Source organism: Lissotriton vulgaris, chromosome 2_1 (genome assembly GCF_964263255.1).
Source record: "Lissotriton vulgaris chromosome 2_1, aLisVul1.2, whole genome shotgun sequence".
Lineage (NCBI taxonomy): Eukaryota > Metazoa > Chordata > Amphibia > Caudata > Salamandridae > Lissotriton > Lissotriton vulgaris.
The window spans coordinates 64,247,165-64,271,479 of record NC_141687.1 but is presented as its reverse complement, the minus strand read 5'-3'; the positions used below and the strand labels follow the sequence as shown (position 1 = coordinate 64,271,479).

General features: G+C 47.5%; 1 protein-coding gene across 2 annotated transcripts in view; it reads right to left on the bottom strand.

Moving 5' to 3' along the window:
• Nucleotides 1-24,024, bottom strand: part of LOC147729581 (keratin, type I cytoskeletal 18-like) — a 49,077-nt gene extending 25,053 nt beyond the window's left edge. Inside the window, exons 1-3 of one of the 2 annotated variants that reach the window (XM_086954476.1) lie at nt 23,614-24,024; nt 2,950-3,032; nt 671-827 (exon numbers count right to left, since the gene is read on the bottom strand). In XM_086954476.1, coding sequence (XP_086810602.1) covers nt 671-827; nt 2,950-3,032; nt 23,614-23,970 — 597 coding nt within the window. In that variant the 5' untranslated portion in view covers nt 23,971-24,024. The remainder of the gene's footprint in view (nt 1-670; nt 828-2,949; nt 3,033-23,613) is intronic. The other variant, XM_086954475.1, reaches the window with a different exon arrangement.
• Nucleotides 24,025-24,315: the final 291 nt, after the last annotated feature.

The following is a 24,315-nucleotide window of genomic DNA, read 5'->3' as shown; positions in this document are numbered from 1 at the left end:
ATGTGACCAGATGTGACCACCCAATGCCAGACCTCATGGGTCTCAACCTAACCTCTTCATCACACAACATCAGTGAGGGAGCCACAAGGACTATGAAGACAACAACATGCACACTGCGCCCCACGGACAAAGTCTGCGGCACAACACGCATCCTTCTTTCCGCTTACTCTGAGGGGTTGGTAGTAAGTAGGAGACCAGGCGCGCTCACAGGAAGACTTTGAGATGATAACACACAACTTCAAGCTTGCAGTCAAGAGATGAAGAAGCCCCAGAGCCTGTGAGAAACAACTCATGAACAACAATAAGGCATCAAACAATGGGAGCAAGTAGAACACACCAGACAACATGTGTGATGAGATCAAACAGCACAATTAAATATAGGGCACAAACTCTCAACTACAGTGAGGCTGATGGTGGAGGGACCTGACCATCAGAAGAAATACTGATTTTTGGCCAACTCGTCAGCAAAATAATAAACTCCACATAGCACCAAGGGGCAGTTGTAAGTGGTGGGCCTTGTGTCATACATAAACCACTGAGTCGCCATTGAGGAAGGGCGCTGGAGGCCATGTTTGTCATGTGGCTTGTGGGAGGAGCGACCTCCCATAAATGAGGCAGACATCGTCTGCACCAGTTATATCTTCCCGCACCACGGCTCGCCTTCCCTTACCTCCTTGTGGGATTTGCGCAGGTGCGCCAGTTCCTCCTTCAGCAACTCCAGCTCCGACTCCAGCTTGATCCGCAGGTGGTTGGTGTCGTCGATCATCTTGCGCAGCCCCTGGGTGTCCTTCTGCACCCCATCGCAGATCGCCTGCTCTGTCTCCAGCCTAGAGGGGCAAAGCATGAGGTCCCCATCAACAAATGCACAACTGGATCCTCCCACCTAGTGTCAGCGAATCAGAAGCCAGGGCATGTAGAAGTCACACAACAGCACTAGACATGGCTGCTGGGCAGTACTGCTAAACCAATCAAAATCTACAGACTCGGATGGCCAAGTTGTCTATTGCGGACCCAACAGCCCGGAGTTCCAATCTCGGCTTCGCAAATTGACCACACTGTGATCCTGGAAAAGTGACTTTGGCTCCCTGTGCTCAAGTTCTCTTGTCTCCCGCTGCCCTAATAGGCCCTGAACCCTAAATGATGTTTGAAAAGTGGACAATTACTTCTGCATTTGTAGAGCCTGCGGCACGCCTCGAATATAGGCCCTACTTTAGATATAGCTTAACCTTTTCTTAACGAGTACTATCAGTCTGTTTGCCTTTTAAAGCTATTTCTGAATCATTTGTTGTGTTTAAGTGCCAGTACTTTTGTCATCACTTTCACAGAAACATATGTTTTAATGTTGCTGCTGATTCCATGTCTGCCAGGTCTTATAATGTGACTCCTGTTTCTAGGCGTTCCCTGATGCTGACAATGCATCCCCTGCCATTGGAAATGTCATTGTTATCATATTATTGGGCCCTCACACTAACACTGACACTGAGCTATCACAGCCTGGCTTTGTCTGTCTATGGTGCAGCTTCCTGTGCTGGGCAATGGCTCAATGGAGTCCAGGGATGGCACCGGAAGAAGTAAAAGCACCTTGCATTACACCCCCAGAATTCAGCACAGTAGTGTCCGTAAAACTCCTGACGTGGCCTCCTGAGCTAGTCCAATCACCCCGATGAGTCCTTCTGGAGTGGACTCAGGAGTCCAGGTGCCATGCAGGACTGGACACAGAGCTCCACGTGTGCCCTCCAGAACCAGCAGAAATACATCAAATGGGTCTTTGAGACCTCAGCGCAGATGCCTCCCACAGTGACCTCTGTAAACTACTATAAATGTGCCCCACCTCCCCAGAAATGCTCACAGTACACCAGATGTGGCCTCCAGGACTGGGTACACACCTTCAAAGGTGGCCATCGTGAAACACTTTAGATATCCCCTTCGCCTTCAGAAATGGGCGCAGCACTCTAGGCGAGTCCTTCGTAAATGCCTATAATATTCCAGATAACACCATCATGACTAGGTGCAGCTTCCAGGTGGGACTTCCAGAAAGCACTCGAGATATCCCTGTGGCACTCAGAACTGAACATGGTGGTCTCAATGTGTCCTTCAGAACTGTACTCAACACTTCCGGTGTGGCCTCCAGGGTCAGATAAATTATTCACCAAGACACCTCTAAATCTGGAAACGTTACTTCAGAAGAGGCCTTCAGAGCTAATCAAACTGCTCATGAGGTGGACCCTGGAATTGGAAACATTCCTACAGATGTGGGCTTCAGATCTGCACAGAATATTCAAGACGCAACCTGATAAATGTATAGCTCAACACACCCTATATCCTAGTACAGACTTTCACCAACTTGCACATCCTGATAAAATGTGGAGACAAGGAGTAGAGATATAACAATATATATTTGCTTCCATGCCCTTCTTTTTCATGTAACAGACGCAAAAGTATCAGGTATGGGTTTTTCTCAAAAAGCATACCTCTTCAAAATCAGTGACAAATTTTTAAACGAATAGCTGACAGTTTTTTCAATAAATACTGTGGAATATATTGGAGAACACGTGTGGCCTAGCTCTAGAAAGAGATGGTTAGCACATTTTCTGCAATTAATATATGCTTTCTGTTTTTTGTTCCACCTTTGCTTTTTCAAGAACCTTGCTTATTGTTCTCCATTTACAGTGCCCTTTTGAATTAGACACGTTTTCATGATTTTGTGCTGAGAAAGCAGGCAATGACCCTGGGAATGCGCACAAAATGTCCGAATTTACAGCAAACCACAGCAGTAGTGCACACACTCTCTCCTAAAATTGTCTGGGAAAGGATTCCTGTTAGCGATTGTCCTGCCCTCCCACGCCCCCTCTGCTCCATTCATGATTATCCATTATTAGTGGGGCCCACGCAGCATTCGATGCCCAGCTGTGGGCGCTCATCGCTTCCGCCCACATTCCAAGCACCTACTTGACCTTGATGTCGTCAGCGGCCAGGCGGGCGTTGTCGATGTGCAGCAGCAGCTTCGCGTTGTCCATGTTCAGGCCCTCGACCTGTGAGACCGAAGAGAGGAGTTAGAGGCGCCCAGTGATGCTTCTAAGCACTTTACAACACAGTGCCTCAGCCCTCTAGCTGCACCTGGTCTTCCTTCAGGTGGGATATTCTGCCCAAAGAGGGGGTCTGGCTCTATAAATTAGAACAGAACTGCAATGTTTGCTTTGCTAAATGTGTTCAGAGCTGCCACTTGTCTGGAATGATTGTGAGAAATGTCCTTGCCATGCAGGCTGAATTTCTTTTTTGCTCTGGGGATGTGCGGCATTGAAAAGATAGAAGACCACTGCCTTGAAACATATCAGAAACACAACGCATGCGCACACCCCCTTCTACACTGGGGGCAGATTTACAAGACCCATATGTCACTTTTAACATGGGAAAAGTGACGCAAAAGTGGCTCAAGCGGCTTGTAAATGCCCGTGTTTCTGATCACAGTCCTACTACAAGTGTGCATTTTACAGTGTGCGTGTGTGTGCACACGCGCAAGCTCCAAGCAAAAGAGCTCTTCCCTGTATGTTTTTTATAGGAGATGGTGTAGTGTTTTTCCAGTATTTTAGCCTCTGTGTAGTTTTTTTGAGGTTGTGTTGTATGGTTTGTGTCCTTTGCTCATCTCTAAGCTAAGAAGCTGCTTTGCTGCGGATGCAAATTACCAGCTGCGCCGCAGCTCGCAGGGAAATGAGGCGCCGACACTATGGAAAGCGCGTTGGCAGTCAATGAATTCCGAAAATGGAAAATAGGGAAAGCGTGGCAGGTACACGTCATCCATGTTAAAAGGCGCCCGAAACCAGAGAACCATGGAATGGAACTGATGGGCCCTTTACAGTCATGCTTAGAAGACCCTAGCCATGCGTTTAAGCATCTTTCATACATGAAAAGTCCATCCCAGGTCCACACTGACAGGGAGGGAGCAGTTTGGGATCAGAGTAGATAGAAAATATCAGAAGGTGGGCTGGAATCCAAATATGCATTATACTTAGGGCTCCCGGTTTTATTGTATTTTTGTGTTTTTGCATTTCCATCTGTATTTATCCATATTTATTTTTTGCTCATTTTATCTGCATTTATCCGTATTTATTTTGCGCTTAGTGTAAAATTTGAAGCTGCACTAGGGATATTTCCACATTTATTTAACCTACAAATGTTTACTTTTTGAATGTCCAATGGGTATTAGCCTGTTACAGTATAATACAGTCAGTTGAAACCATTTGCATTGCACAACAGCTTAAACCGCTGTACTGCTGCAGTTATTTAGGTTTCACTAAGAAATCTTTTTAATTTTTAACTCCCCTGCTTGTTAATAAGAACAATTGTTAGCCTGGCACTCATAATTGACAGTAGCAATAGTTATCCAAATTAAAACCTATTTTCCATATTTAGCCATATTTAAAAGTAAATACAGGCAGAAAAATAGATGGTTTTCTGTCTATATTTATATGTAAACATCAGTAAAAATGGAAAACTGGGAGCCTTAATTATACTCAGCATCTTAAGCAGACAGAGGAAAATTAAATGTAAGCCTGAATCTACGTAACTTAGTAAATCAGCTTACTAGTATCCTTCTAATTTACCTCTCTCTATCTGCCCTACTCACTGTTTTGTTGTTTGACTCCCCCAAATTAACATCTTCCCACAACATGGCCATTGTACCCACACACTGCCTTTGATCCCTTCTACCCATTAATGCAGACAGTCTGCAGCGTTACCCAATCTCTCTGCTCTGTTCAACAGTCCTTCCTCAAGCCAGTCCGAGTCTGTCATTTTCTCCAGCCCCCCTGCAGCGTTACCCTGCATTTATCACCTGATACCATCTTCCTCATTTGTACCGCGTTTAGTCACAATGTAAATCATTTGTTGGTGGTGCGATAGTAATTTTAGCATATGTGGTGAATTCGAAGGTCATTTCACTATGGGAAAAATCCTTCACCTCTACTGGAATTAGATGAACCATGTTTGAGAGAAGTGTGGCTCAATGGTTAGAGCGGAAGACCCTGATGCAGAGGTGTAGCCCGGGATCAGGGTTCAATTCACCAGGTGTTGGGCTCAAAATTCCACGGACCTGATAATTCTCACCTCAGTGCCATTTCCAATCATGGAGTCCCACTCTGCAACTCTGGGCAATAGCTTGCTTAATCTCCACAATGGCCCCCACAACGCTAAGGATGCCTGGCCTTCACCCTGGGGGTGCCCAGGAGTGGACGCCTCACAGGGAAAGCCAGGATAGGTTCCACAGCGGTATTCATACAAGCGCCTTGAGACCCTTGCGGGTGAGTAGTGCGCTATACAAGTATCAATTTACATTTACAATTTACATTTACATGTTTGTTTCACATGACTTTCTCATGGAAATTATAGTAACTGCTCCATAGGCTAACTTAAGGGTGCATTTTCTATTAATTCACAAATATGTTCTGGGGAATGAGAGGAAAAAGTCTGATACTTTGACTAAAACATACTTCCCACAGAAGCAGTGGACTATCAGCTAATTCCTCGGTGTTCTAATGCAGCTTTACCCCAAAGTTAGCAACTAGAACGCTAACATTATATATATTCATGACAGAAGTGGGACGCATCTGAACACCATTTTGGTGGAATAGGAATTGTGGAACTGAATATTTTTCCTATGGAGGAGATTGCAGTAAATGAACAATATAAAGGGTTTAATTTTGTCAAAGAAATTATAGTTAATGCACTAGAACGCAACAATGATGACATATTTCTCAAATATCTTCGCCATCCATGTCAGAAATAAGTCTGGAAGGCTGAGTGACATGTCCTTTTTCTGCCAGTTAACTCCCCTGATGGCTACTTAAGCTTCACCACAAATTTCAAATGAACAACGAGAAAAAATGTACTTCAGTGCATATTTCCTTGAGCAACAGCGTTCTCAAAGTCGGATAGACTATGTATATTTAGTTGTTGTATAAGGCAGTGCTCATGCACAGAACTCTTAGAGTACTAATAGTGACTATGACAGTCACTGTACTAAGTGTTACTCATTTAGGCTCCATGGAAGAAGGATAAAAGGCCAAGTTGGGTGCAGCTTTCGAGCTAGTGTCCAGCACATTGTGCAGGAGGCTCACTAGACGACAAACTGTCTCCAGCATTAAGGGGCGGAGGGGGATAAGTGTCTTCTGTAAGGGTCTGTACAACTACAGCAAGTTTGAGTCCTGGGAGGGCCACCTGAGACATTCATGTATCCAAAGTAGATGAAAAGAGTGCCAATATTATTGCTGTGTATATCTAATATTGTATAATATAATGCATCAAAATTACTTTTATTACTTAGGTTGCTAAACATGTCAGGTTTACTTCTTAACTAGTAGTGCGTTGTGACCTAAAGACTAACCCAAGGGCCACACCACCACCCGACTCCCAAAAAGTACCAATATCATTTAAGCAAAATACAACATTTTTCTAAAAACGTATTAACATTTTTTTTAAATATTTAATTTGGACAGAATAGCTATATGTTCTGAACAAGATATGCTCCGTAGTGTAAGATAGTTTCATAGATAAACACATTTTCCAAAGCCTTGTGTTCAAGCTACTGGTCATAAGCACCTGGATAACCTCACTGGTGAGTAGCATGCTCTACAAATCAACATAACATAACATGACATAAGTTCTGATCACAACATGCAGACTGTGTGGACAGTAAAATCTACCTTTGAGAAAGTTATCTTCTCTAACGCTAGCTGTATTTGGTGGTTTATTGGTATGTTATTTATGAGTTGAATTAAGAATGATGCCTTTTTCTGCAATAACAGTGGCGTGACTGTTTTCTTCTTTTTTCACCCCTCCTCCTAGTGTGTAGGTACATTTTTATAATGTCATATAGTGCTTAGTCTGCACAAGTCTTTGCTAGTGGAGGGCTTGTTAGAAGGTGGACAATTAGTAGGGGTAAGTATGCACCTACCACTAGCTATAAAGCCACTTCCACAATATAAGGTCCATACAAGATCTCAATAAATTATTCCCTTGCTCAACCCTTGGTTGCTGGCAACAAGCAGGCAGGCTTAACTTAGGAGACAGATGTGTAGCGCATTTAAAAACACCAGTACATTAAATACGTAAGACACAACACACAATAAAAATCCACAACCAATTTATAAAAATAGGAAATATATTTATCGTTAAAATGATACAAAAACGTCAAAAATCCAATGTAGGCAACCGGAGATATGAAATTTTAAAGAAAAAACAGTTTCTAGTGCTTAAAAACAATGCCGCCAAATTGGGACATCTGGTCGCATTTGACCAGAAGAAAGTCGAAGTTTGAGGCTGACCACAGTGGAGCCCTGGTTGGATACACTAAGTGGGAGGCCTTGGTCAAAATGTCACCTTCTGACTTAAAAACTTTTCTAGAGGATTTTCTCTTGATGTCGAGTGGGCCTCTCTAACTGGCAGGATTCATACCAGCTTTGTTGGCTTGGTTCAGTGGGAGCCCCTGGTCAACTCCTGGAAGTCTTGAGCTCCAGAGCTTCCAGCGAGACGACCCTGAAATCCAGGCCGGGTCGCGGTTCAGCGTAGTTGGCTTGACTCTCAATATCGTGTCAGTCACCTTATAGAGCTTTTTCTCAAAAGTTCTCCAAACTTCAGTAGGTGCTTCCTGAAGTTCCTTTTGGGGGTTAAAGTGTCCCCAAACAAAATCCAAGGTTCCTGGGTGTCTGAGTTAACACAATGCACCTGGCCAAATCCTTAAAAGTACAGCTGAAGGTGGTCAGCTCGATTATTCTCACTGGAGATGATGCTGGCGGAGCTCTTTTTACCTGTTACCTTAGTGTGCAGAAGGTGCAGTCATTCAGAGTGCAGTCCTCTTGGTGCAGGCCAGGGTTCTAACAGAGCAGTCCTTCTTCTTCTTGTTTCAGGCAGAAGATCTGAGTTGCTATGCAGCTCTCACATATTTATCCAGAGTTCTGGGGTGACAAGTGGAGGGCATCCCTGACCAATGGGGTACAGGGCGCCTCCCAAAAGCGTTGACAGCTTCCACCAGAGTATGGAATATTCTTGTCCCACAAAGCACTGAACTTCAAAATTCAAGACAGAGAAACTTTCTCCTTTGGGTTATGATCTCTCTCAGCCAACCTACAGGTGTGGCTCATTTCCCTTAACACTCCCCTTTCAGACTTCTTATAAATTCTATTCCTGGGGGAGGGGGGGTCCCATCTGGTTGGGGGTACAGGAAGAGAGTGTATGCCTGGCTTGCAGTATTACTGTCATTTTCTCTTTGTAGATAAGTTTGTTTACCCAGCCCACTTCCTGGCCTTTTCTCTGCAGCTACAGATCTCCATCCACCATAAAACCTCTGTCTCTCTGCAGGCCACCTATCACCTAATCAAAGCAGTTTGCCTCTGCCTGGCAACACTGGCCAATCAGGAGGGGCTGTTAAAAGGCTGGATTTTGGCTCACTGAAAAGAAAGTTCTATAAAAATAATTCTGTACTATTTATGATAAATTCAACAGTGGCAAGTTGTTGAAGTTAATATTACCAATCGTTTAAGTCCTTGAAATATCATTTTTGCTCACTCCTGTCAATAGCTGTACTTTATTAAATTATTCCCAAGTTGCCGCGTCAGGGCATAGAAAACATATTTTAAAATGTCCCTGCTAATCTAATGATTAGAGCGGCAGACCCTGATGCAGAGGTCTAGCCCGGGACCAGGGTTCAATTCCCCGCCTCGGCGGGTCTTGGGCTCAAAATTCCACGGACCTCATAATTCTCGCCTCGGTGCCTACTCTAATCATGGGTCCCACTCTGCAACTCTGGGCAATAGCTTGCTTAATCTCCACAACGGCCCCCCCAACGCTAACGATGCCTGGCCTCCACCTTGGGGGTGCCCAGGAGTGGACGCCTCACAGGGAAAGCCAGGATGGGTTCCACAGCGGTCTTTCGTACAAGCGCCTTGAGACCCTTGTGGGTGAGTAGTGCGCTATACAAGTATCAATTTACATCCTTCCCTGGGAATACCTAGAGTAGACATTAGGAGTGACTTATATGTTATACTTTCTGAGTACTTTTAAATCCATAGTCATATTTGCATATAAAGTCAATTTAAAAGCAGCTTGCAAAGCAGGACTGACTTTTAAAATGACAGCAGGCAACACAGCAGTGGACACTAAAGTGCATTAAATCTGCTAGGCTTCTAGACCTACCTGCCCTACCATATACCAGGGACTTACAGGTAGGCTGTCAGTACCTATTGTCATCACATCTAATTTCCATTTACCATTTAATCAGAGTACTGGTCCTGGGCCTGGTTAGCAGGGCCCAGGTCAAAGTCGGGGTCAGTTACCACCAGTATCAGTAAAAAAATAGGAGTTATCAGGGCAAAAAGGATGGCTTTCTCACTGGGCTTATTTTTCCTCTCAGACTTTGCACCAGTTCATAACATGTGTATTTGTAAAAGGCATGTTCACCCAAAGGTATCTTGGCACTGAGTAACAAATGTTTATTGCTACCCAATGGCACTCGTTTTATCGTTCTCAGAAGGATGAAAGGCTGACTCCACCCACCAGGATTTGAAACCAATGACCATGAGGTCAAACACAGGCTCCTACAGTGGACACATTAGTCCAATAAGCCATCAGGCCCGCCTGAGTGTAAAGGGAAGAAAAGAAAGAGAAAAGAAAAAAGATTGGTAGTATGTGACAAGGGAGTAAGAAGCGATGAAAAAGAACTTGTAAAAGTGGAATAATAAAATCAGGTATTGTCGGGTGGAGGAAGAAAGAGGCAAGAGCTGGAATGAAGACCATGGAGTCTTGATATTTGGTGACTCTGGCGTTTGGTTGAGACACTGACAGACTCCCTATCAAAAAAAAAAAACATTGAACCTCTGCTCATACCGATTGCTTTCAGCTCTGGCATGACAGTGCAGCCACTTGCATAACCTATTGTATCTAATGCTTTAACCACATAGCTGCAGCGGCTATTCCGCCGCAGTGCTAAGTGGGCGGGGCAGCCGAGGGGCGGCCGCATGCTGGTGACAGAACCGCTCCGTCACCAGCCGTGGTTGGGCTGTGCTTGTGACGGAGCGGTTCCGTCATGGCCCCGCCCGCTCAATAGAACGTGCCGCGCAGGCACGAAATCAGCACCGCGTAGGCGCGAAATCAGCCCTGCGCAGGCGCGGCGGCAGGGCCATGGCGGAACCGCTCCGTCATCAGCACAGCCCAACCGCAGTTGATGACGGAGCGGTTCCGTCATCAGCATCGAACGGGTTAAAATATGCACAGAGTGGGCTCAGCCTCTGACTCAAGGAGTGTTCCCCTCTCACCTCATGCTATTAAATGTTGGTGTATCATTCCTCCTCCTGTGGAGTGCTTGCCTTGCACGAGAGAGTGTTTCATATCTGAAAAATACTCTGAGTCATCCCACATTGGATTCATCGCAGAGATGCATCCTACACAGACAGCCAGGCTTTGAATCTTCAATCCGGCCTCAAAATGTGAGCCAGGCATGCTTCTTTGCCAATAATTGTTTTACAAGTTAAGCACTGGAATCATAAATAGGATTACAATCCGTTATAATTGATGAAGTTCCAACCATTTCATAGAATATGGTTTTACATATTTTGATGCTCTATGTGCATGTAAATTAATACAAAGCGTGCATGATAATTCCCCTAGCTTTTGTATGTAAGTTTTATTGTTTCTAATGTGTCAAGAAATGGTTATAGAAAAAATGTTCATGCCTCCTGGTGATCTTCTAGAGCTGTACTAGAAAATATATAATAACCCCCTTTATAGGATGCACACTCGTCCTCTCTTCGACGTGGGAGAGGAGCGCCTAAGGGCTCAACCCTTGAGTTTCCTCGGTGTTTACCTGCAGCAGACTCTCACAATGTGGAGAACCTACAGTGCAGCACTGACCCCTGCTGGCCAGTGTTTGAACAGCAGGATCAAGTTTCCTATCCTGGCATCTAAGATAAAGTTAGCACCTGGAACAAATAACGTGGGTAATAAAATCGATCATTGAAACCCATCATAAACGAACCTAAAAACATACGAGAGCTGAGAGTGAACAAACATAGGAAGTTCAGTTGTCTATGGAGGCGGTGATAAACCGCTCAGCACCGTGATTTATTAATTATAGTTTGTAAGTTTCGTATTTGCGGGAGCCAGGCCTCACTTCAGACTTTATTTTGTCAATTTTATCCAATTTGATTTTATGGTAAATATGTATTAGACTTGTAATTTGATAAGTGAACTTAAGTGCTGGTGGCGTCCTGTGCGACAATGATGTTGGCGCCCCCCCCATCCATGGTGGAGGTGGCACTGGTGACCACCTCCACCACGGATTCCCTCACCACCGCCTTTTAACAGTGCCCTTCATGTCTTCATAACCACTCTCTTTCAGATGCATTTAATTCGTTATTTAGCGCCACTAATACCAGTGTAGGGTGTCAGAGCACTTTTTCATCACATACACATTACACAGAGACAATCAATCATAGGTCATGTCATCCATACTTATGGGCAGTATAGTCTAAAAGGGCCTGGGCTGGAAAGCACATACTCAGAATTTAAAACAGAATACCATGGCAGGGGATTTTCTTTATTAATAAGACTCGATTTCTACACAAATGAACCCTTTTTGCAACGGTAATCTATGCTCCAATCTATACTCTGCAGTTTCCATGAAGTTCTTGGATGACAGTTAATAATTCACTGTTCGATATCAGGAGTTTAACTTATAAACTGCAAATAACACAAAAATGTCTCTTAGAAAAGCAGTAACACACTGACCTATTTTCACTATATGAACTTTGGTGTCTGCATGGTGCATGTGCTTTGCAGCAGGCATGTCAATCCTCTGTGCTGCTTCATGATCAGTCAAACCTCAACTGGACAAAACTCCAATCTCTTGCCAGGAAGAACATTATTATCTTGACATTTTTATTGTTGCCTGAAATTTGCTGGCGGCAAGGAACGCAACAGCAGGTGCTTTCAAAACCATGATAAACTTGAAAACACTGCACTCCCTGAAGTCAGCTCCAGGTGCAGCAGCACCAGTCGCACCACCTTAGAGCTGGCCCTAAGTGAACTTAATTCATTGAGGCCTTTGCTTCTTTCAGGCAGGGTCAGACGAGCCACTAGGCAATCATGCATTGCCTGAGTAATGGGCTAATCTGACAGATCAGTGTGTGGGCTAGTTTTTAGCTGTTTGTGGGCTGGTTTTTACTGTTGATTTCCCTGATACCACCACAAACATTGCCTGAAGCAGGCGCAAATGCAGGCAGTGTCTGATACCTTGCACAATGCCATACCGCGTGTCTTTACAATTTAAAAACTGGCCTGATTTACAAATGTGGGCCACTTTTTTTAGCACTCTGGTTCTTTAATGAGGGCCACTTTTATTTTTGGAGCCCGGAACCTTTTTTGTCCCAGTCCGTCCCTGCTACCAGGATGAATATCCAGGTGCTGTATTTACATACAATTAAAATCGTGAAATGAGGATTATTTGCATATTGAAGGGGTGTATTTAAAGCTTGTGCAGATTCAGCCCTGCAGGTCTGCCAGTGAGCACCAGTCAGCTGCAGGATGTAAAGCAGGCTTCATTATTTACACACTGGCAATAGTCCAAGCAAGAAGCAGTATTAACACTAACCTGCGACCTGGTGGTTCCATACGTGTTTCTGCGTTAACCCACTGAGCTATGATATTACCTCGCTGAGTATACTCGTGGAAGGGATTGTTGGACAAGAATATTACACAGTTGTAACATTCACTTTCGCACGTGAGCAGGTGTTTAGATGTAAAATATGGTAGTTACAGTTTATCCGAAAAAGCCACTGCTCGTGTTGTGAGTCAAGGTTCCCCTGTGTTGACGCGGCACCCTGGCTGCGTCTGCAGGCTGAGGTACCAAGACTTCCTGCAGTGCGGACGCGGCTACTCCTCAGTGGTGAGTAACAGAGTCCACTCTCCTCCTTCAAGGGTCATGACATTAAGGGTTTCATTTAGAGGTGGACACCAGTGGAAAATCAGAGTGGGAGAAAAATGTGTATACTTTTGTGCTTTAACAGCAGAGTTGGACTGGCCTACAAGGCAGGTGATATGACAGGTTGCTGTGGAGCTGTTTTTGGGGCTGTTTGTGGGCCTGTTTTATGGTCTGGTGTGCTTGTTAGGTCAAACCTACTCACAGCACATGCACTGTCACTGTTGCAAAGCATATTGTGGCTTACCAAGAACATAGAGCAGCTCAGAGCCCGCCCAGTGCTTACCATTGGTTGTTTTTCCTTGTCACTCTCATTTGCCTGCTTCTTATTCATCTCACAGCTTGTCAATCCTGTGTTTGTCCCTCCCATGGAGCTCTGCCTCTTTACAATCTTCATGTGGCTGGCATCACTGCTTGCACTAATGCTCTTCAAGCACTACTTATGTGTGAGGCACTCCATTCGAGTGCATGTGTTTTTGATCCAGCTCCAATGTGTACATCTTTCACACTTGCACTCCATGTTGCTCTCTGTTGCGTGACTGCTTCTCCCTGCACCCATCGTCTTACACCAGCCCACGTGCTCCTCCCCATTGCTCCCCCACCTGAGCCCTTTGTGTTGCTTTCACCATCCTCTGTTGCTTTCACTCCCGCCCCCTCCCATTGCATTCACATCCCATCCAAACTTGGCTCAACCTGTTGCTTTTGCTTCCTTTCCTGTGTTGCTTTGGCATTCCTTGGCACCCTTCTCATGTTGCTTCGCTGTTCACCCCCCACTGTCCCCTGTGTTGCTTCGCCATTGCACTCACCATCTCTCCCTGTGTTGTTTCCACAGCTCTAACTGCTCACATTAAAACGCTTACCTGTGCCTCTAAAGAGAAAAGTGCCCATGTCATTTTGTAGGTGCCCACATGTGTAGCGTCTGCATCTACAAAAATGCTGTAAGTAACCCCCTCAAAGACCTATTCGCTTTGCCACTGCTTGTTTTGTGTGTTTGGAGATGGCACAGACCCTGTTTTACATTGGCTGCTGGTACGGGCATCAGGTGATTCCCCTGGAGGCTGAAGGGTGGTTGGCCGGTGTTGTTACTGGGGCTGTTTTTGTTTGCAGAGCAGCAGTTTTGAAGGCACCCACTTTCTCGTTCCATGTATCTTAAGTAGTTTTCAGGAAACAATAAAAGTATTAAGATAACTCTGGTGATTAATGTACCTGCTGGAGAGAGGTGGGTTTTGTCTAGTGTCAGTTTTGACTCATCTAAGGTAGCCAGAGGCTTAATATACTTGCTGCAAAGGACGTGTACCATGAAGATCACAGAACAGTATTTTATTTGCTATCACTTAATGCGGTACTACTTTTGTCATAGAGACCCTTTTGTGCAGCTCCTAAATTATAATCTGAATCTAGCACAGTGAGCTATGAAGTGTCATCAAAGAGCTGCATGCAAACTGCATGGTACAGGTTAGAAAGTTATGGTTTATTTTACGAGTCTTTCATTTTCCTGATATTGCTAAAAAGGGTTTGTTTAGGTAGAAATACATTCTTAATAGTATAGCCAACACTAGCCACTGTGTTAGGCTCTGAATCTTGAGCTTGTGCTTCTCCAGACCAAGCCCTCTTAAAAATGCCTGAATCCTGATCTTGCGCCTTGTAATCCCCTGTGTTTTATGTAACATTTTCTATACACTAATTTACGCATGTACGATTAATTTTCTCTGCATTATGCATCATGTAAAGTGCTCCAACACCTTACACTGGTATGAGAGGTGCTATAATGCAAATGAATACTATGAAAGGGAAGCTATGGAGAGATGAGGAGCACTGTTGGATGGTAATAGTGAGGGAATCCGCGGAGGCCACAACTCTAAGGTCATCATTTACTATGCTTTAAAAGCGAATACATTTAAATATATTATGAAAAATGTGTTGTAGAAAGTGCCATTTTTGCCCAAATTTTCTTGCGGGAAGAAACTTTCAAACCCGTTTTTGTAGTAGTCGGGTACGCTTGCTGCACTCACTATGCACAGTACGGGGCTGGTCTAACACAATTTGCCAGGGCTGCTTTAGGTTCCCAGTCCGGTCAGGCTGTTTCCGTATGAAATGTTGTATTTTTCATGTGTGGTATACTAGCCATGCGCACAGATTAAAGTATATTTTCTTTTGATGCAGAAGCATTGCTCGACATTGACTTACTAAGTATTATTGTGTGCTCCAGTTATCTCCGAATTTCTAGCCCACACCACTTGAAGTTTCCTAAATAAATGACATTTCCAGGATGTTAAATCCACCCTACAGAATGTCTTTTCAGTTGAAAAAAAATCCCCATCACCCTTTTTTTCAGCATTTACATGGATCAATTTTTTCTATTTTAATAGGAGAAACACCAATAACACGTTATTTTCTCTAGTAAATCTACTCCAGCCCTCACACGAGTATCTTTCCCATATAGGCCTATATGTACCCTAGTACTGCTACTGCTGGCTATTCCCTACTACCACTACTGCTAGCAGTGGCGGCCACCACATAGAAAAGGTAGTGGGGCAGGGGCGCGTGGGAGCGCAGGGGATGGGGGTAGTATAATAAAAAAAGATGAAATTTACCTTAATTTGCCGGCCGCATCCCTCGTGGGGAAATTCCTCTTCTGTGTCCCAGCAGGCACTGGGGCTGCCTCAGACTCCCTCTCCAATCCCTGCAATTCAGGGCAGTTCGGGGATTGGCCTGAGCAGGCTGAAAAGACGCCCTGCTCAGGTCAGGGAGCCTGTGGGGTTTCTCCAGCCCGGCTGCTCATTGCTGCTGACCTAAGTGTGTAATTGTGTTTTGGGCGGCCTGAGTCAGCCGGCCAAACACATATGCATACTTAGAGAGTGCACCTAGCACTCCTCCTACCCCTCCCCGGCCCCACCCCTCACTGCAAACGCTGGCTAAGCCAGCTGCTTAAGAATAAACCGAGGATGAAATTCCATTTGATTTTTTAGCTGCTGTCTCTGCTAGTGGGGCGGCGCTCCTCCGCCATTGTGGAGGAGTCATAGCTGACTGCTAGTGCCTCTAACCCTATCTAGATATGAGCACCAGCACCCCTTCCTAGACCCTGGTCCCGCTACTCCTTCTTATGACCTGGTACCTCTGGCGCCAGCACTAGGGTGTCTCGACCACAGTACTTCTACCCCTAGCTGAACCCTCCTGCCTGTATTCTTGCTTCTACTCCAGTATCACTAGTCCTACCTTTACCCCAGGGGCTCTAACCTTACCTAAACCTTAGTACTTCAGCCCCTGCCTATTACCCCAGCCCCTACAACTTTCATCTTGAAAAGATCAACGACCACAACACCGCCACCCTCTTGGACAACCTCGCCAACCTCGGACTTAAACAACTGGTCACTTCCCCCACCCACATCGCAGGTCACACACTCGACCCCATCTTCACCTCCAGCAACCATGTCTCCTTCAGCCACACTACGGATCTCCTCTGGACTGACCACAGCTGCGTTCACTTCACCTACAACAAGCCGAAACCCATCATCCACCTCCAACCAACTCTACAAAGAAACTGGAACAAAATCACCACGGAGCAGATCTCCACATCACTCCTTCAAACCTCCCCAACCCTATCTTCTAACGCCAACGAAGCCGCCTCCAACCTCACCCTTTGGTTATCCAACACCGCCGACACCTTAGCACCACTGAATAAACGTCAACACAAACTTGGCAACAAGAAGGCCTCATGGTTCAACGATGATCTCAAGAAGTCCAAGAAACTGTGCCGCTCCCTTGAAAAGGCCTGGAAAAAAGACCCATCCACCAGCAACAAGGACGCCTTCAAAAGCGCCATCCGTACTCACCACCAACTGATCCGAAAAGCCAAGAAAACAGCATTCAAGGATCGACTTGACAACAACGCCCACAACAGCAAGGAACTTTTCAACATCGTCAAGGAATTTTCCAACCCCTCGGCCAACTCCAACGACATCACCCCCTCTCAAGCCCTCTGCGATTCCCTAGCCTCTTTTTTCCACAACAAGATTGCTGACATCCACAACAGCTTTGACAACCAACCCGGAAGCCAACCCACCCTACCATCAGCTGACCATCTTCCCCCCGTTAACACCCTTAACGCCTGGAACCCAATCTCCACTGAGGACACCATCCGCCTGATGAATTCCATCCACTCTGGATCCCCCACAGACCCATGCCCTCACCACATCTTCAACAAAGCAGACTCCGTCATAGCTCCGCACCTCCGAGACGTCATCAACTGCTCCTTCAACTCCGCTACCTTCCCAGAAGACTGGAAACACGCTGAACTCACCGCCCTTCTGAAAAAACCAACAGCAGACCCCACCGAACTCAAAAACTACCGCCCCATCTCGCTTCTTCCATTCCCGGCCAAAGTCATCGAGAAAGCCGTCAACAACCAGCTCGCCGCCTTCCTCGAAGCCAACAAATCACTCGACCCCTCACAATCTGGCTTCCGAGCCAAACACAGCACTGAGACCGCCCTCATCGCAGCAACAGACGACATTCGAACACTACTGGACAATGGAGACACAGTCGCCCTCATCCTCCTCGACCTCTCTGCAGCCTTCGACACAGTCTGCCACAGCACCCTTCTACAAAGCCTCAGAAACATCGGAATCCAAGGAAAGGCACTGGAATGGATCACCTCGTTCCTCACCGGAAGAACCCAGAGAGTCCGCCTCCCACCATTCAAGTCCGAGGCCTCTGAAATCATCTGCGGCGTACCACAAGGATCCTCACTCAGTCCCACCCTCTTCAACGTATACATGAGCCCCCTCGCGGCCATTGCCCGCCAACACAACCTCAACATCATCTCTTACGCGGATGACACTCAATTGATCCTATCTCTCACCAAGGACCCCAGCACCGCCAAAACTAACCTACACGAAGGCATGAAAGAAGTCGCCGAATGGATGAAACAAAGCCGTCTGAAACTGAACTCAGACAAAACAGAAGTCCTCATCTTAGGTAAATCCCCCTCTGCATGGGACGACTCCTGGTGGCCGGAAGCCCTCGGAAATGCACCCATCCCGACAGACCACGCACGGAACCTTGGCGTCATCCTGGATTCTTCACTCTCAATGAACAGACAAGTCAGCGCCGTATCCTCCTCCTGCTTTAACATTCTTCGCATGCTCAGAAAAACATTTCGCTGGATCCCCACCGAAACAAGGAAAACAGTCACCCACGCTCTAGTCACGAGCCGACTGGACTACGGAAACACCCTCTACGCAGGTACCACCGCTAAACTCCAGAAGAAACTACAACGAATCCAAAACGCCTCAGCCAGGCTCATATTAGACATCCCACGCAACGAACACATCTCTGGCCACCTTAAAGACCTCCACTGGCTACCCGTTAATAAGAGGATTACTTTCCGACTACTTACCCACGCACACAAATCACTCTACGACATCGGACCAGATTGCCTCAACTCCCGACTGTCCTTCCACACCCCCTCCCGCCAACTTCGCTCCTCCAGCCAAGCCAAGCCACTGTACCTCGCATCAACAAGACCACCATGGGAGGCAGATCCTTCTCATACCTGGCTGCCAAAACATGGAACTCACTCCCCGCTTACCTTCGCCTCAACCAGAATCACCTAGCCTTCAGAAAGCAGCTTAAAACGTGGATATTTGACAAATAATCCTCCTCCCCTTCCTAAGCGCCTTGAAACCCTCTGGGTATGTAGTGCGCTATATAAATGTTATGACTTGACTTGACTTGACCTGACTTCCTTCATGTATACCCTGCTACCCCAATAAAGGTGTGCCTGTGCCAGGACGAGATGCCTGATCACTAGCAGCTGCAAGGCGGCCCTAGTGACAGGGAGTAGCTGTTATATGTGTAATTGGATGGATGAACAGTGGGTGAACGTAGCCGGTCTATCCAGGGCTTTAAGTGGGCCGGGTCTCACCGGTGCTGAACACCAGCAGTTTTTTTAAAGGGAGGCTCCAAACGGATCTCTATCGGGCTCTGATTTGTGCCCTGGTACAGGTGGTCTGTTTTTTTCCGGACTGCAGTGACAGCAGGCACATGATGCGTGCTGATCACACTGCTCACTTCTCACTAGTGGAGAAGTTACGGCATGACGTCATGCCAGATGATCACTGTAGGGGAAGGGAAAACCTTTAGAGAGTCATTTTCTCTCTGGATTTCCCCTCTCTTTTTGAAAACAGGAGCAGAAACATTGTCGTGGTGTCACCAGGGCTTTAAGTGGAAGCTTTTTCAATAATATATTCAAGCCACACTTGCAGCTTATTTATCTTATGCAACTAACAACCATTGGCAAAGCCAATAGTCCTGACTCGTTGCATTGTTGCAGGTCTGATGCTACCTGTATCATATATCTGGATGCAATGACAGAAACAGCAAAATACAAGTCGGCGGCACACTATGCTAAACGCTGATTTTTAGCTTATGCATTTTGAGCCACGCCCTTAATTACATTGGCCACGCCCCTTCGAGAAACCCCCCAGTTTTCTCATCCCAGTTAAAGCCCTGGGTCTATCTAACTCAAAGAAATAACTTCGACATTCAGCTGCCAGGGTCATGTTTACCGAGTGCGTCACGAGATCCAGTCCTGCTGTGTACAGACGGGGGTGTCACTTCCTTCTCAGAGGCGCCCCCTCATGGCAGCTTCCAATGGGCACACAGATTTGTCATTTACTGCGCCCTCGCTTCGCATCATGGGCCTAAGCCCCCCTCTCACGAGGGCCTCTATATTCCTTCTACGACCGAGCGATGGCGCCCCAGTTCCTCTTTCCTTCTAACTCCTTTGTCTTTAAATTGCTGCTGGGCTGCAGCATTGGAAGCCGGGTTGAACCGAGACAAAAACCGCACCAAGCAAACATCATCAAACAGCTGCCACGCCAAGCACGAGCCTGGAACCAGACAGCAGCAGGTGCATGCGCCGCTGGGCTGCAGCCAGAGAGACGTCACATGCAAGGCTGCCTGTGAACCCCCTGCAAAGACAACACACCGCCCCGGGCAGGGATCACGCGAAACCCCAGCCTTTCTATCAGCTCAATGTCAAGGCGTGGGAGCTGTGTGCACCGGGGTGGGGCCTGTGTGCACCAGGGTGGGGGCTGTGTGCACCGGGGTGGGGCTGTGTGCACCAGGGTGGGGGCTGTGTGCACCAGGGTGGGGGCTGTGTGCACCAGGGTGGGGGCTGTGTGCACCGGGGTGGGGCCTGTGTGCACCAGGGTGGGGGCTGTGTGAGCCAGGGTGGGGGTTGTGTGCACAAGGGTGGGGCCTGTGTGCACCCGGGTGGGGGCTGTGTGAGCCAGGGTGGGGGCTGTGTGCACCAGGGTGGGGGCTGTGTGCACCAGGGTGGGGGCTGTGTGCACAAGGGTGGGGCGGGCAGGGCGCAGGCCCTGCAGGTGCATGTGACAGGAGACCTGGATTCACAGAAGAGTTCACAGAAACAGACGTGGGCGGGGTGGGGATGGTTGGGGTCCTAGTCCACGTCACCGACCAGGACACCAAGGGCCTCATTTAAAGTGAAAGAGAGCTTTGTGGATTGCAGGTGAGGGCAGAAGCACACAGGTGAGAGAGAACAGCGCAAGTGCTGCTGGGAGAGGACAACATGGGCAGAGAAAGCGAGGGGGTAAGAAAAGCACAGAAGACGCTGGAAAACACGCCCTAAAAGTGAGTCAAGTCATTTCACTCCGTGCAAAAGACCTTGTCATGGCCATGATGAAAAGCAAGTTAATGAGTTCATGAAATGGGTCTCCTAAGGTATAGGGTAAGCAAGCATTGGGAAATCCAATAGTTCTGGCTATTTATTAGTGATTGGGCTTCTTAATAGATCATGTCTGGCTATTAATAGATGGCCAATTAAACTGTTTTGTTGTATGTGTCGCTCATATCAGGAGACAACTAAGATGATGCTTCCAAGTAAAAATGGCAGGATAAGATGGACGCTGCCACCAAAAGACACAAACTGTGCAAGTTCTCAAACTCTGCTGATAACCAAATAAGCCAGCAATAGCCGTGGAACATAACAGGCGACTATCTTGGCTGATCTTAAAGACAGTAAATGACCGCACACGTTTCTACAGTGTGCAAGAAAGCCATAAACTCATCCATGTACTTCTGTGACACTATAAAGTACAATAAATGCACGTGCAATGGTAAATAGTGAACTTCACTGTGTTTTTATAACAGTCTAAAGAGGCATACCAGCAACACACACTTCCTAAAGAAAAAAATAGAAAAATATTACAAGCTGCACGTCATGTCGTATCTGCAGTCCAACTAAAGGACTACGAAAGGGAACATAATTGGAAAGAAGTAGCGATTCACAGAATACCAGTCCTTGTCCCCCTATAAATGCTGGAATCTATACGATGAAAACTGCAGGGCGTGCTCCTTATCTCACAACTCGTAATGTATTCGGACATTAACGGGGCCACTCGTAAGTGCCTGTTACGTTTGTGATATTGACACGTGTTTGATTTTGCTATCTATGCAGGTGTTGTGAAGATGCATGTGTTTATTGCACTGTGCCCATGAGACCTGGAACTGTGGTGCAAGGGTGCTGCGACACCCCAAAATAACCTCGCAGGACTCGAATGATCAATAAAAGTGCCTTTATATTTTGATTGTATCATGTTGCATGTACTTTTGTAATATGAACCAAGTGATAATCTTGGTGGGTACAGGGAGTGAAAGGGGAAAGGCGGTGGGTGGTAAATGTTTTCTATCATGCAACAATATTTGTAAATTTAATATCTATACATATCTCGAAATATAGCAGCAGCAATGAAAGCACAAATAAGGCATTTTTGTAACTCTGAGTTTGATGGGAACAAAGCATGTGCTAAGATCACAACAAATCAAGGCGCTTTAGTTGTGTGGGGAGCAAATGTTACATATATGCTGCGCCCCGATGTCCACGCGGTCTCGTTTGCTCGCCTGGTAAATGGCCGTGAATCTCCCGCACTAGTACATTCAGGACAGACTGCTCTAAATGCACCACGTGACACTGGTTAGCTTCACCTGCTCTTTGTGTGACACAGATTGTTCACACTCGCTGACACTAACGGCAGCACCCCCTTCTCCCTCGCCCCTCCCCCACTCCGGAGGCTGTTGCAGCACAATTGACTGTGGATGACCCTATGCGTGATCTGGGTGTCTGCGGCGCTGACACTCTGTGTGATCTTCGTCTGACAGCTATGATCTTGGATAAACGCGGGACCTCTCCAAAGCACAGCGCTAAGAGAACCTGCAGGTCTGTCCTGCTGGGGCCTCCTCCGGCAATGCCCCAGGGTGGGTCTAGTTTTACTCAGTGGTGCAGCAGTTCAGTTCAGTTCAGTTCAGTTATGTATTATGATTATTATGTATTTTCATGATGGTTTTTAACCTTCGAAACAAATAAATGAACTGAACTGAACAGTGGTGCAGCAGATACTATATGAGACTATGACACCATGTGTGACCCTGGTCTGGGGTCTGTGAATCCGCCACCATGTCTAATCGTTGCTCTGCCGCTGTGTGATCTTGGTGTCTGTTCGTGATTTCTATGCGCGTGACACCGTGCCTGGGCTTCAGTTCTGTGCGGCTGACTCTGTGATCCTATCCTGTGGACAGTATGTGTGATCTTGGTATCTGTGCGTGGTCTTCGTCTGGCAGTGGGTGATCTGAGAGTTTGGGACCCTCAGTCTGAGTGTCCTTGTGTTTTCTATGTAGCTGACGCCATGTGTGGTATTCGTCAGTTTTTCTCTAACACTGTGTGATCTTGGTGTGTGTGCCTCTGTCTCTTGAAATCTGTACAGCCGGGACTCTGGTGTGAGCTCTCTTCAGCTTACAGTATTCATCAGTGAAGATGACACACAGTGTGACCTCAGGCCTAGTGTCTGAGCAGTTAACACGCTACGTTTGATCTTGGTCTGGCAGGGTTGGATCTTGGGTGTCTGTGACTCCCGCGGTATATACTCATGCAGCTGCCAGTCTGTGTGATCTTGGGCTGAGATCTTCCTCTATCAGCCTGTGTTCTGGATGAACCCACCGCCTCTCCCAGCCTGGTACCACGGCGCTATGAAAGCCGACGGATCTGGCTTGCTCGCGGCACAGAGGCGCTATGGCAGCCCACGGATCTGACCTGCTCGCTGCACAGAGGCGCTATGCACACAGATCTGACCTGCTCACGGCACCGAGACGCTATGACAGCACACAGATCTGACTTGCTTGTGGTACAGAGGCGCTATGGCAGCCCACGGATCTGACCTGCTCGCGGTACAGAGGCGCTATGACAGCCCACGTATCTGACCTGCTCACGGCACCGAGGCGCTATGACAGCCCAAGGATCTGACCTACTCGCGGCACCGAGGCGCTATGACAGCACACAGATCTGACCTGCTCACGGTACCGAGGCGCTATGACAGCACACAGATCTGACCTGCTCGCGGCACCGAGGCGCTATGGCAGCACATGGATCTGACCTGCTCGCGGCACCGAGGAGCTGACAGCCCACGGATCTGACCTGCTCACGGCACCAAGGCGCTATGACAGCACACGGATCGGACCTGCTCATGGTACCGAGGCGCTATGACAGCACACAGATCTGACTTGCTTGTGGTACTGAGCCGCTATGATGTGCTTGCGGTACCGAGGCGCTATGACTGCACAGCTCTCACCTGCTTGCGCAGCTCCCCCAGCGGGCTCTCGTAGGGCTCCCAGTCCCGCTGGGCGGGGGTGCTCCGGTTGGCTGAGATGTCCTGGATCTGTTCCTCCAGGCGGCGGTTCGCCGCCTCCAGGCCCCTCACCCTCTCCACGTAGCCGGCCAGCCGCTCGTTCAGTCCCTGCATGGCCTCCTGGTGGTTGTTGGCCGACAGCAGCGAGTCCAGGCCCACCCGGAGCCCGGGCAGGGAGGCGTCCATGTTGGCCCGGAGGGAACTCAGGCGGGAGGTGGAGATGCGTAGCTCCCCGGGAGCGCCATACAGACTCGAGGCGCTGGAGCGCGGCTTCTGCCGCATGGACACCTGGTAAGACATCTCCGGGTGTCTGAGGGACTCTGAGCGGATCTGTCTCCTCTGGCACCTCCAGCGCTATATGAGGGGAGGCGGCACCCAGGTGAGGTACCATCGCCGTGAGTAAGAGCCGCCACCCAATCAGGAGCCGGGCCTGTCTGTCTCCACCCTCATGCACCTGTACGGCGTCCCCCATGCCACTGAATAATGCATATCTGGCAGGCCTTGGCCGCCCCATCCACGTGGAACCCAAGCATCTGTCCAGACTGCCCACAGGCTTCGAGGCGCTACCCTGTGCTACAAACGCTCCTGTGCACCCGTACTGCATCTCACGAGCCTTGGACCCCGCTTCTTTGCATCTGCACAACC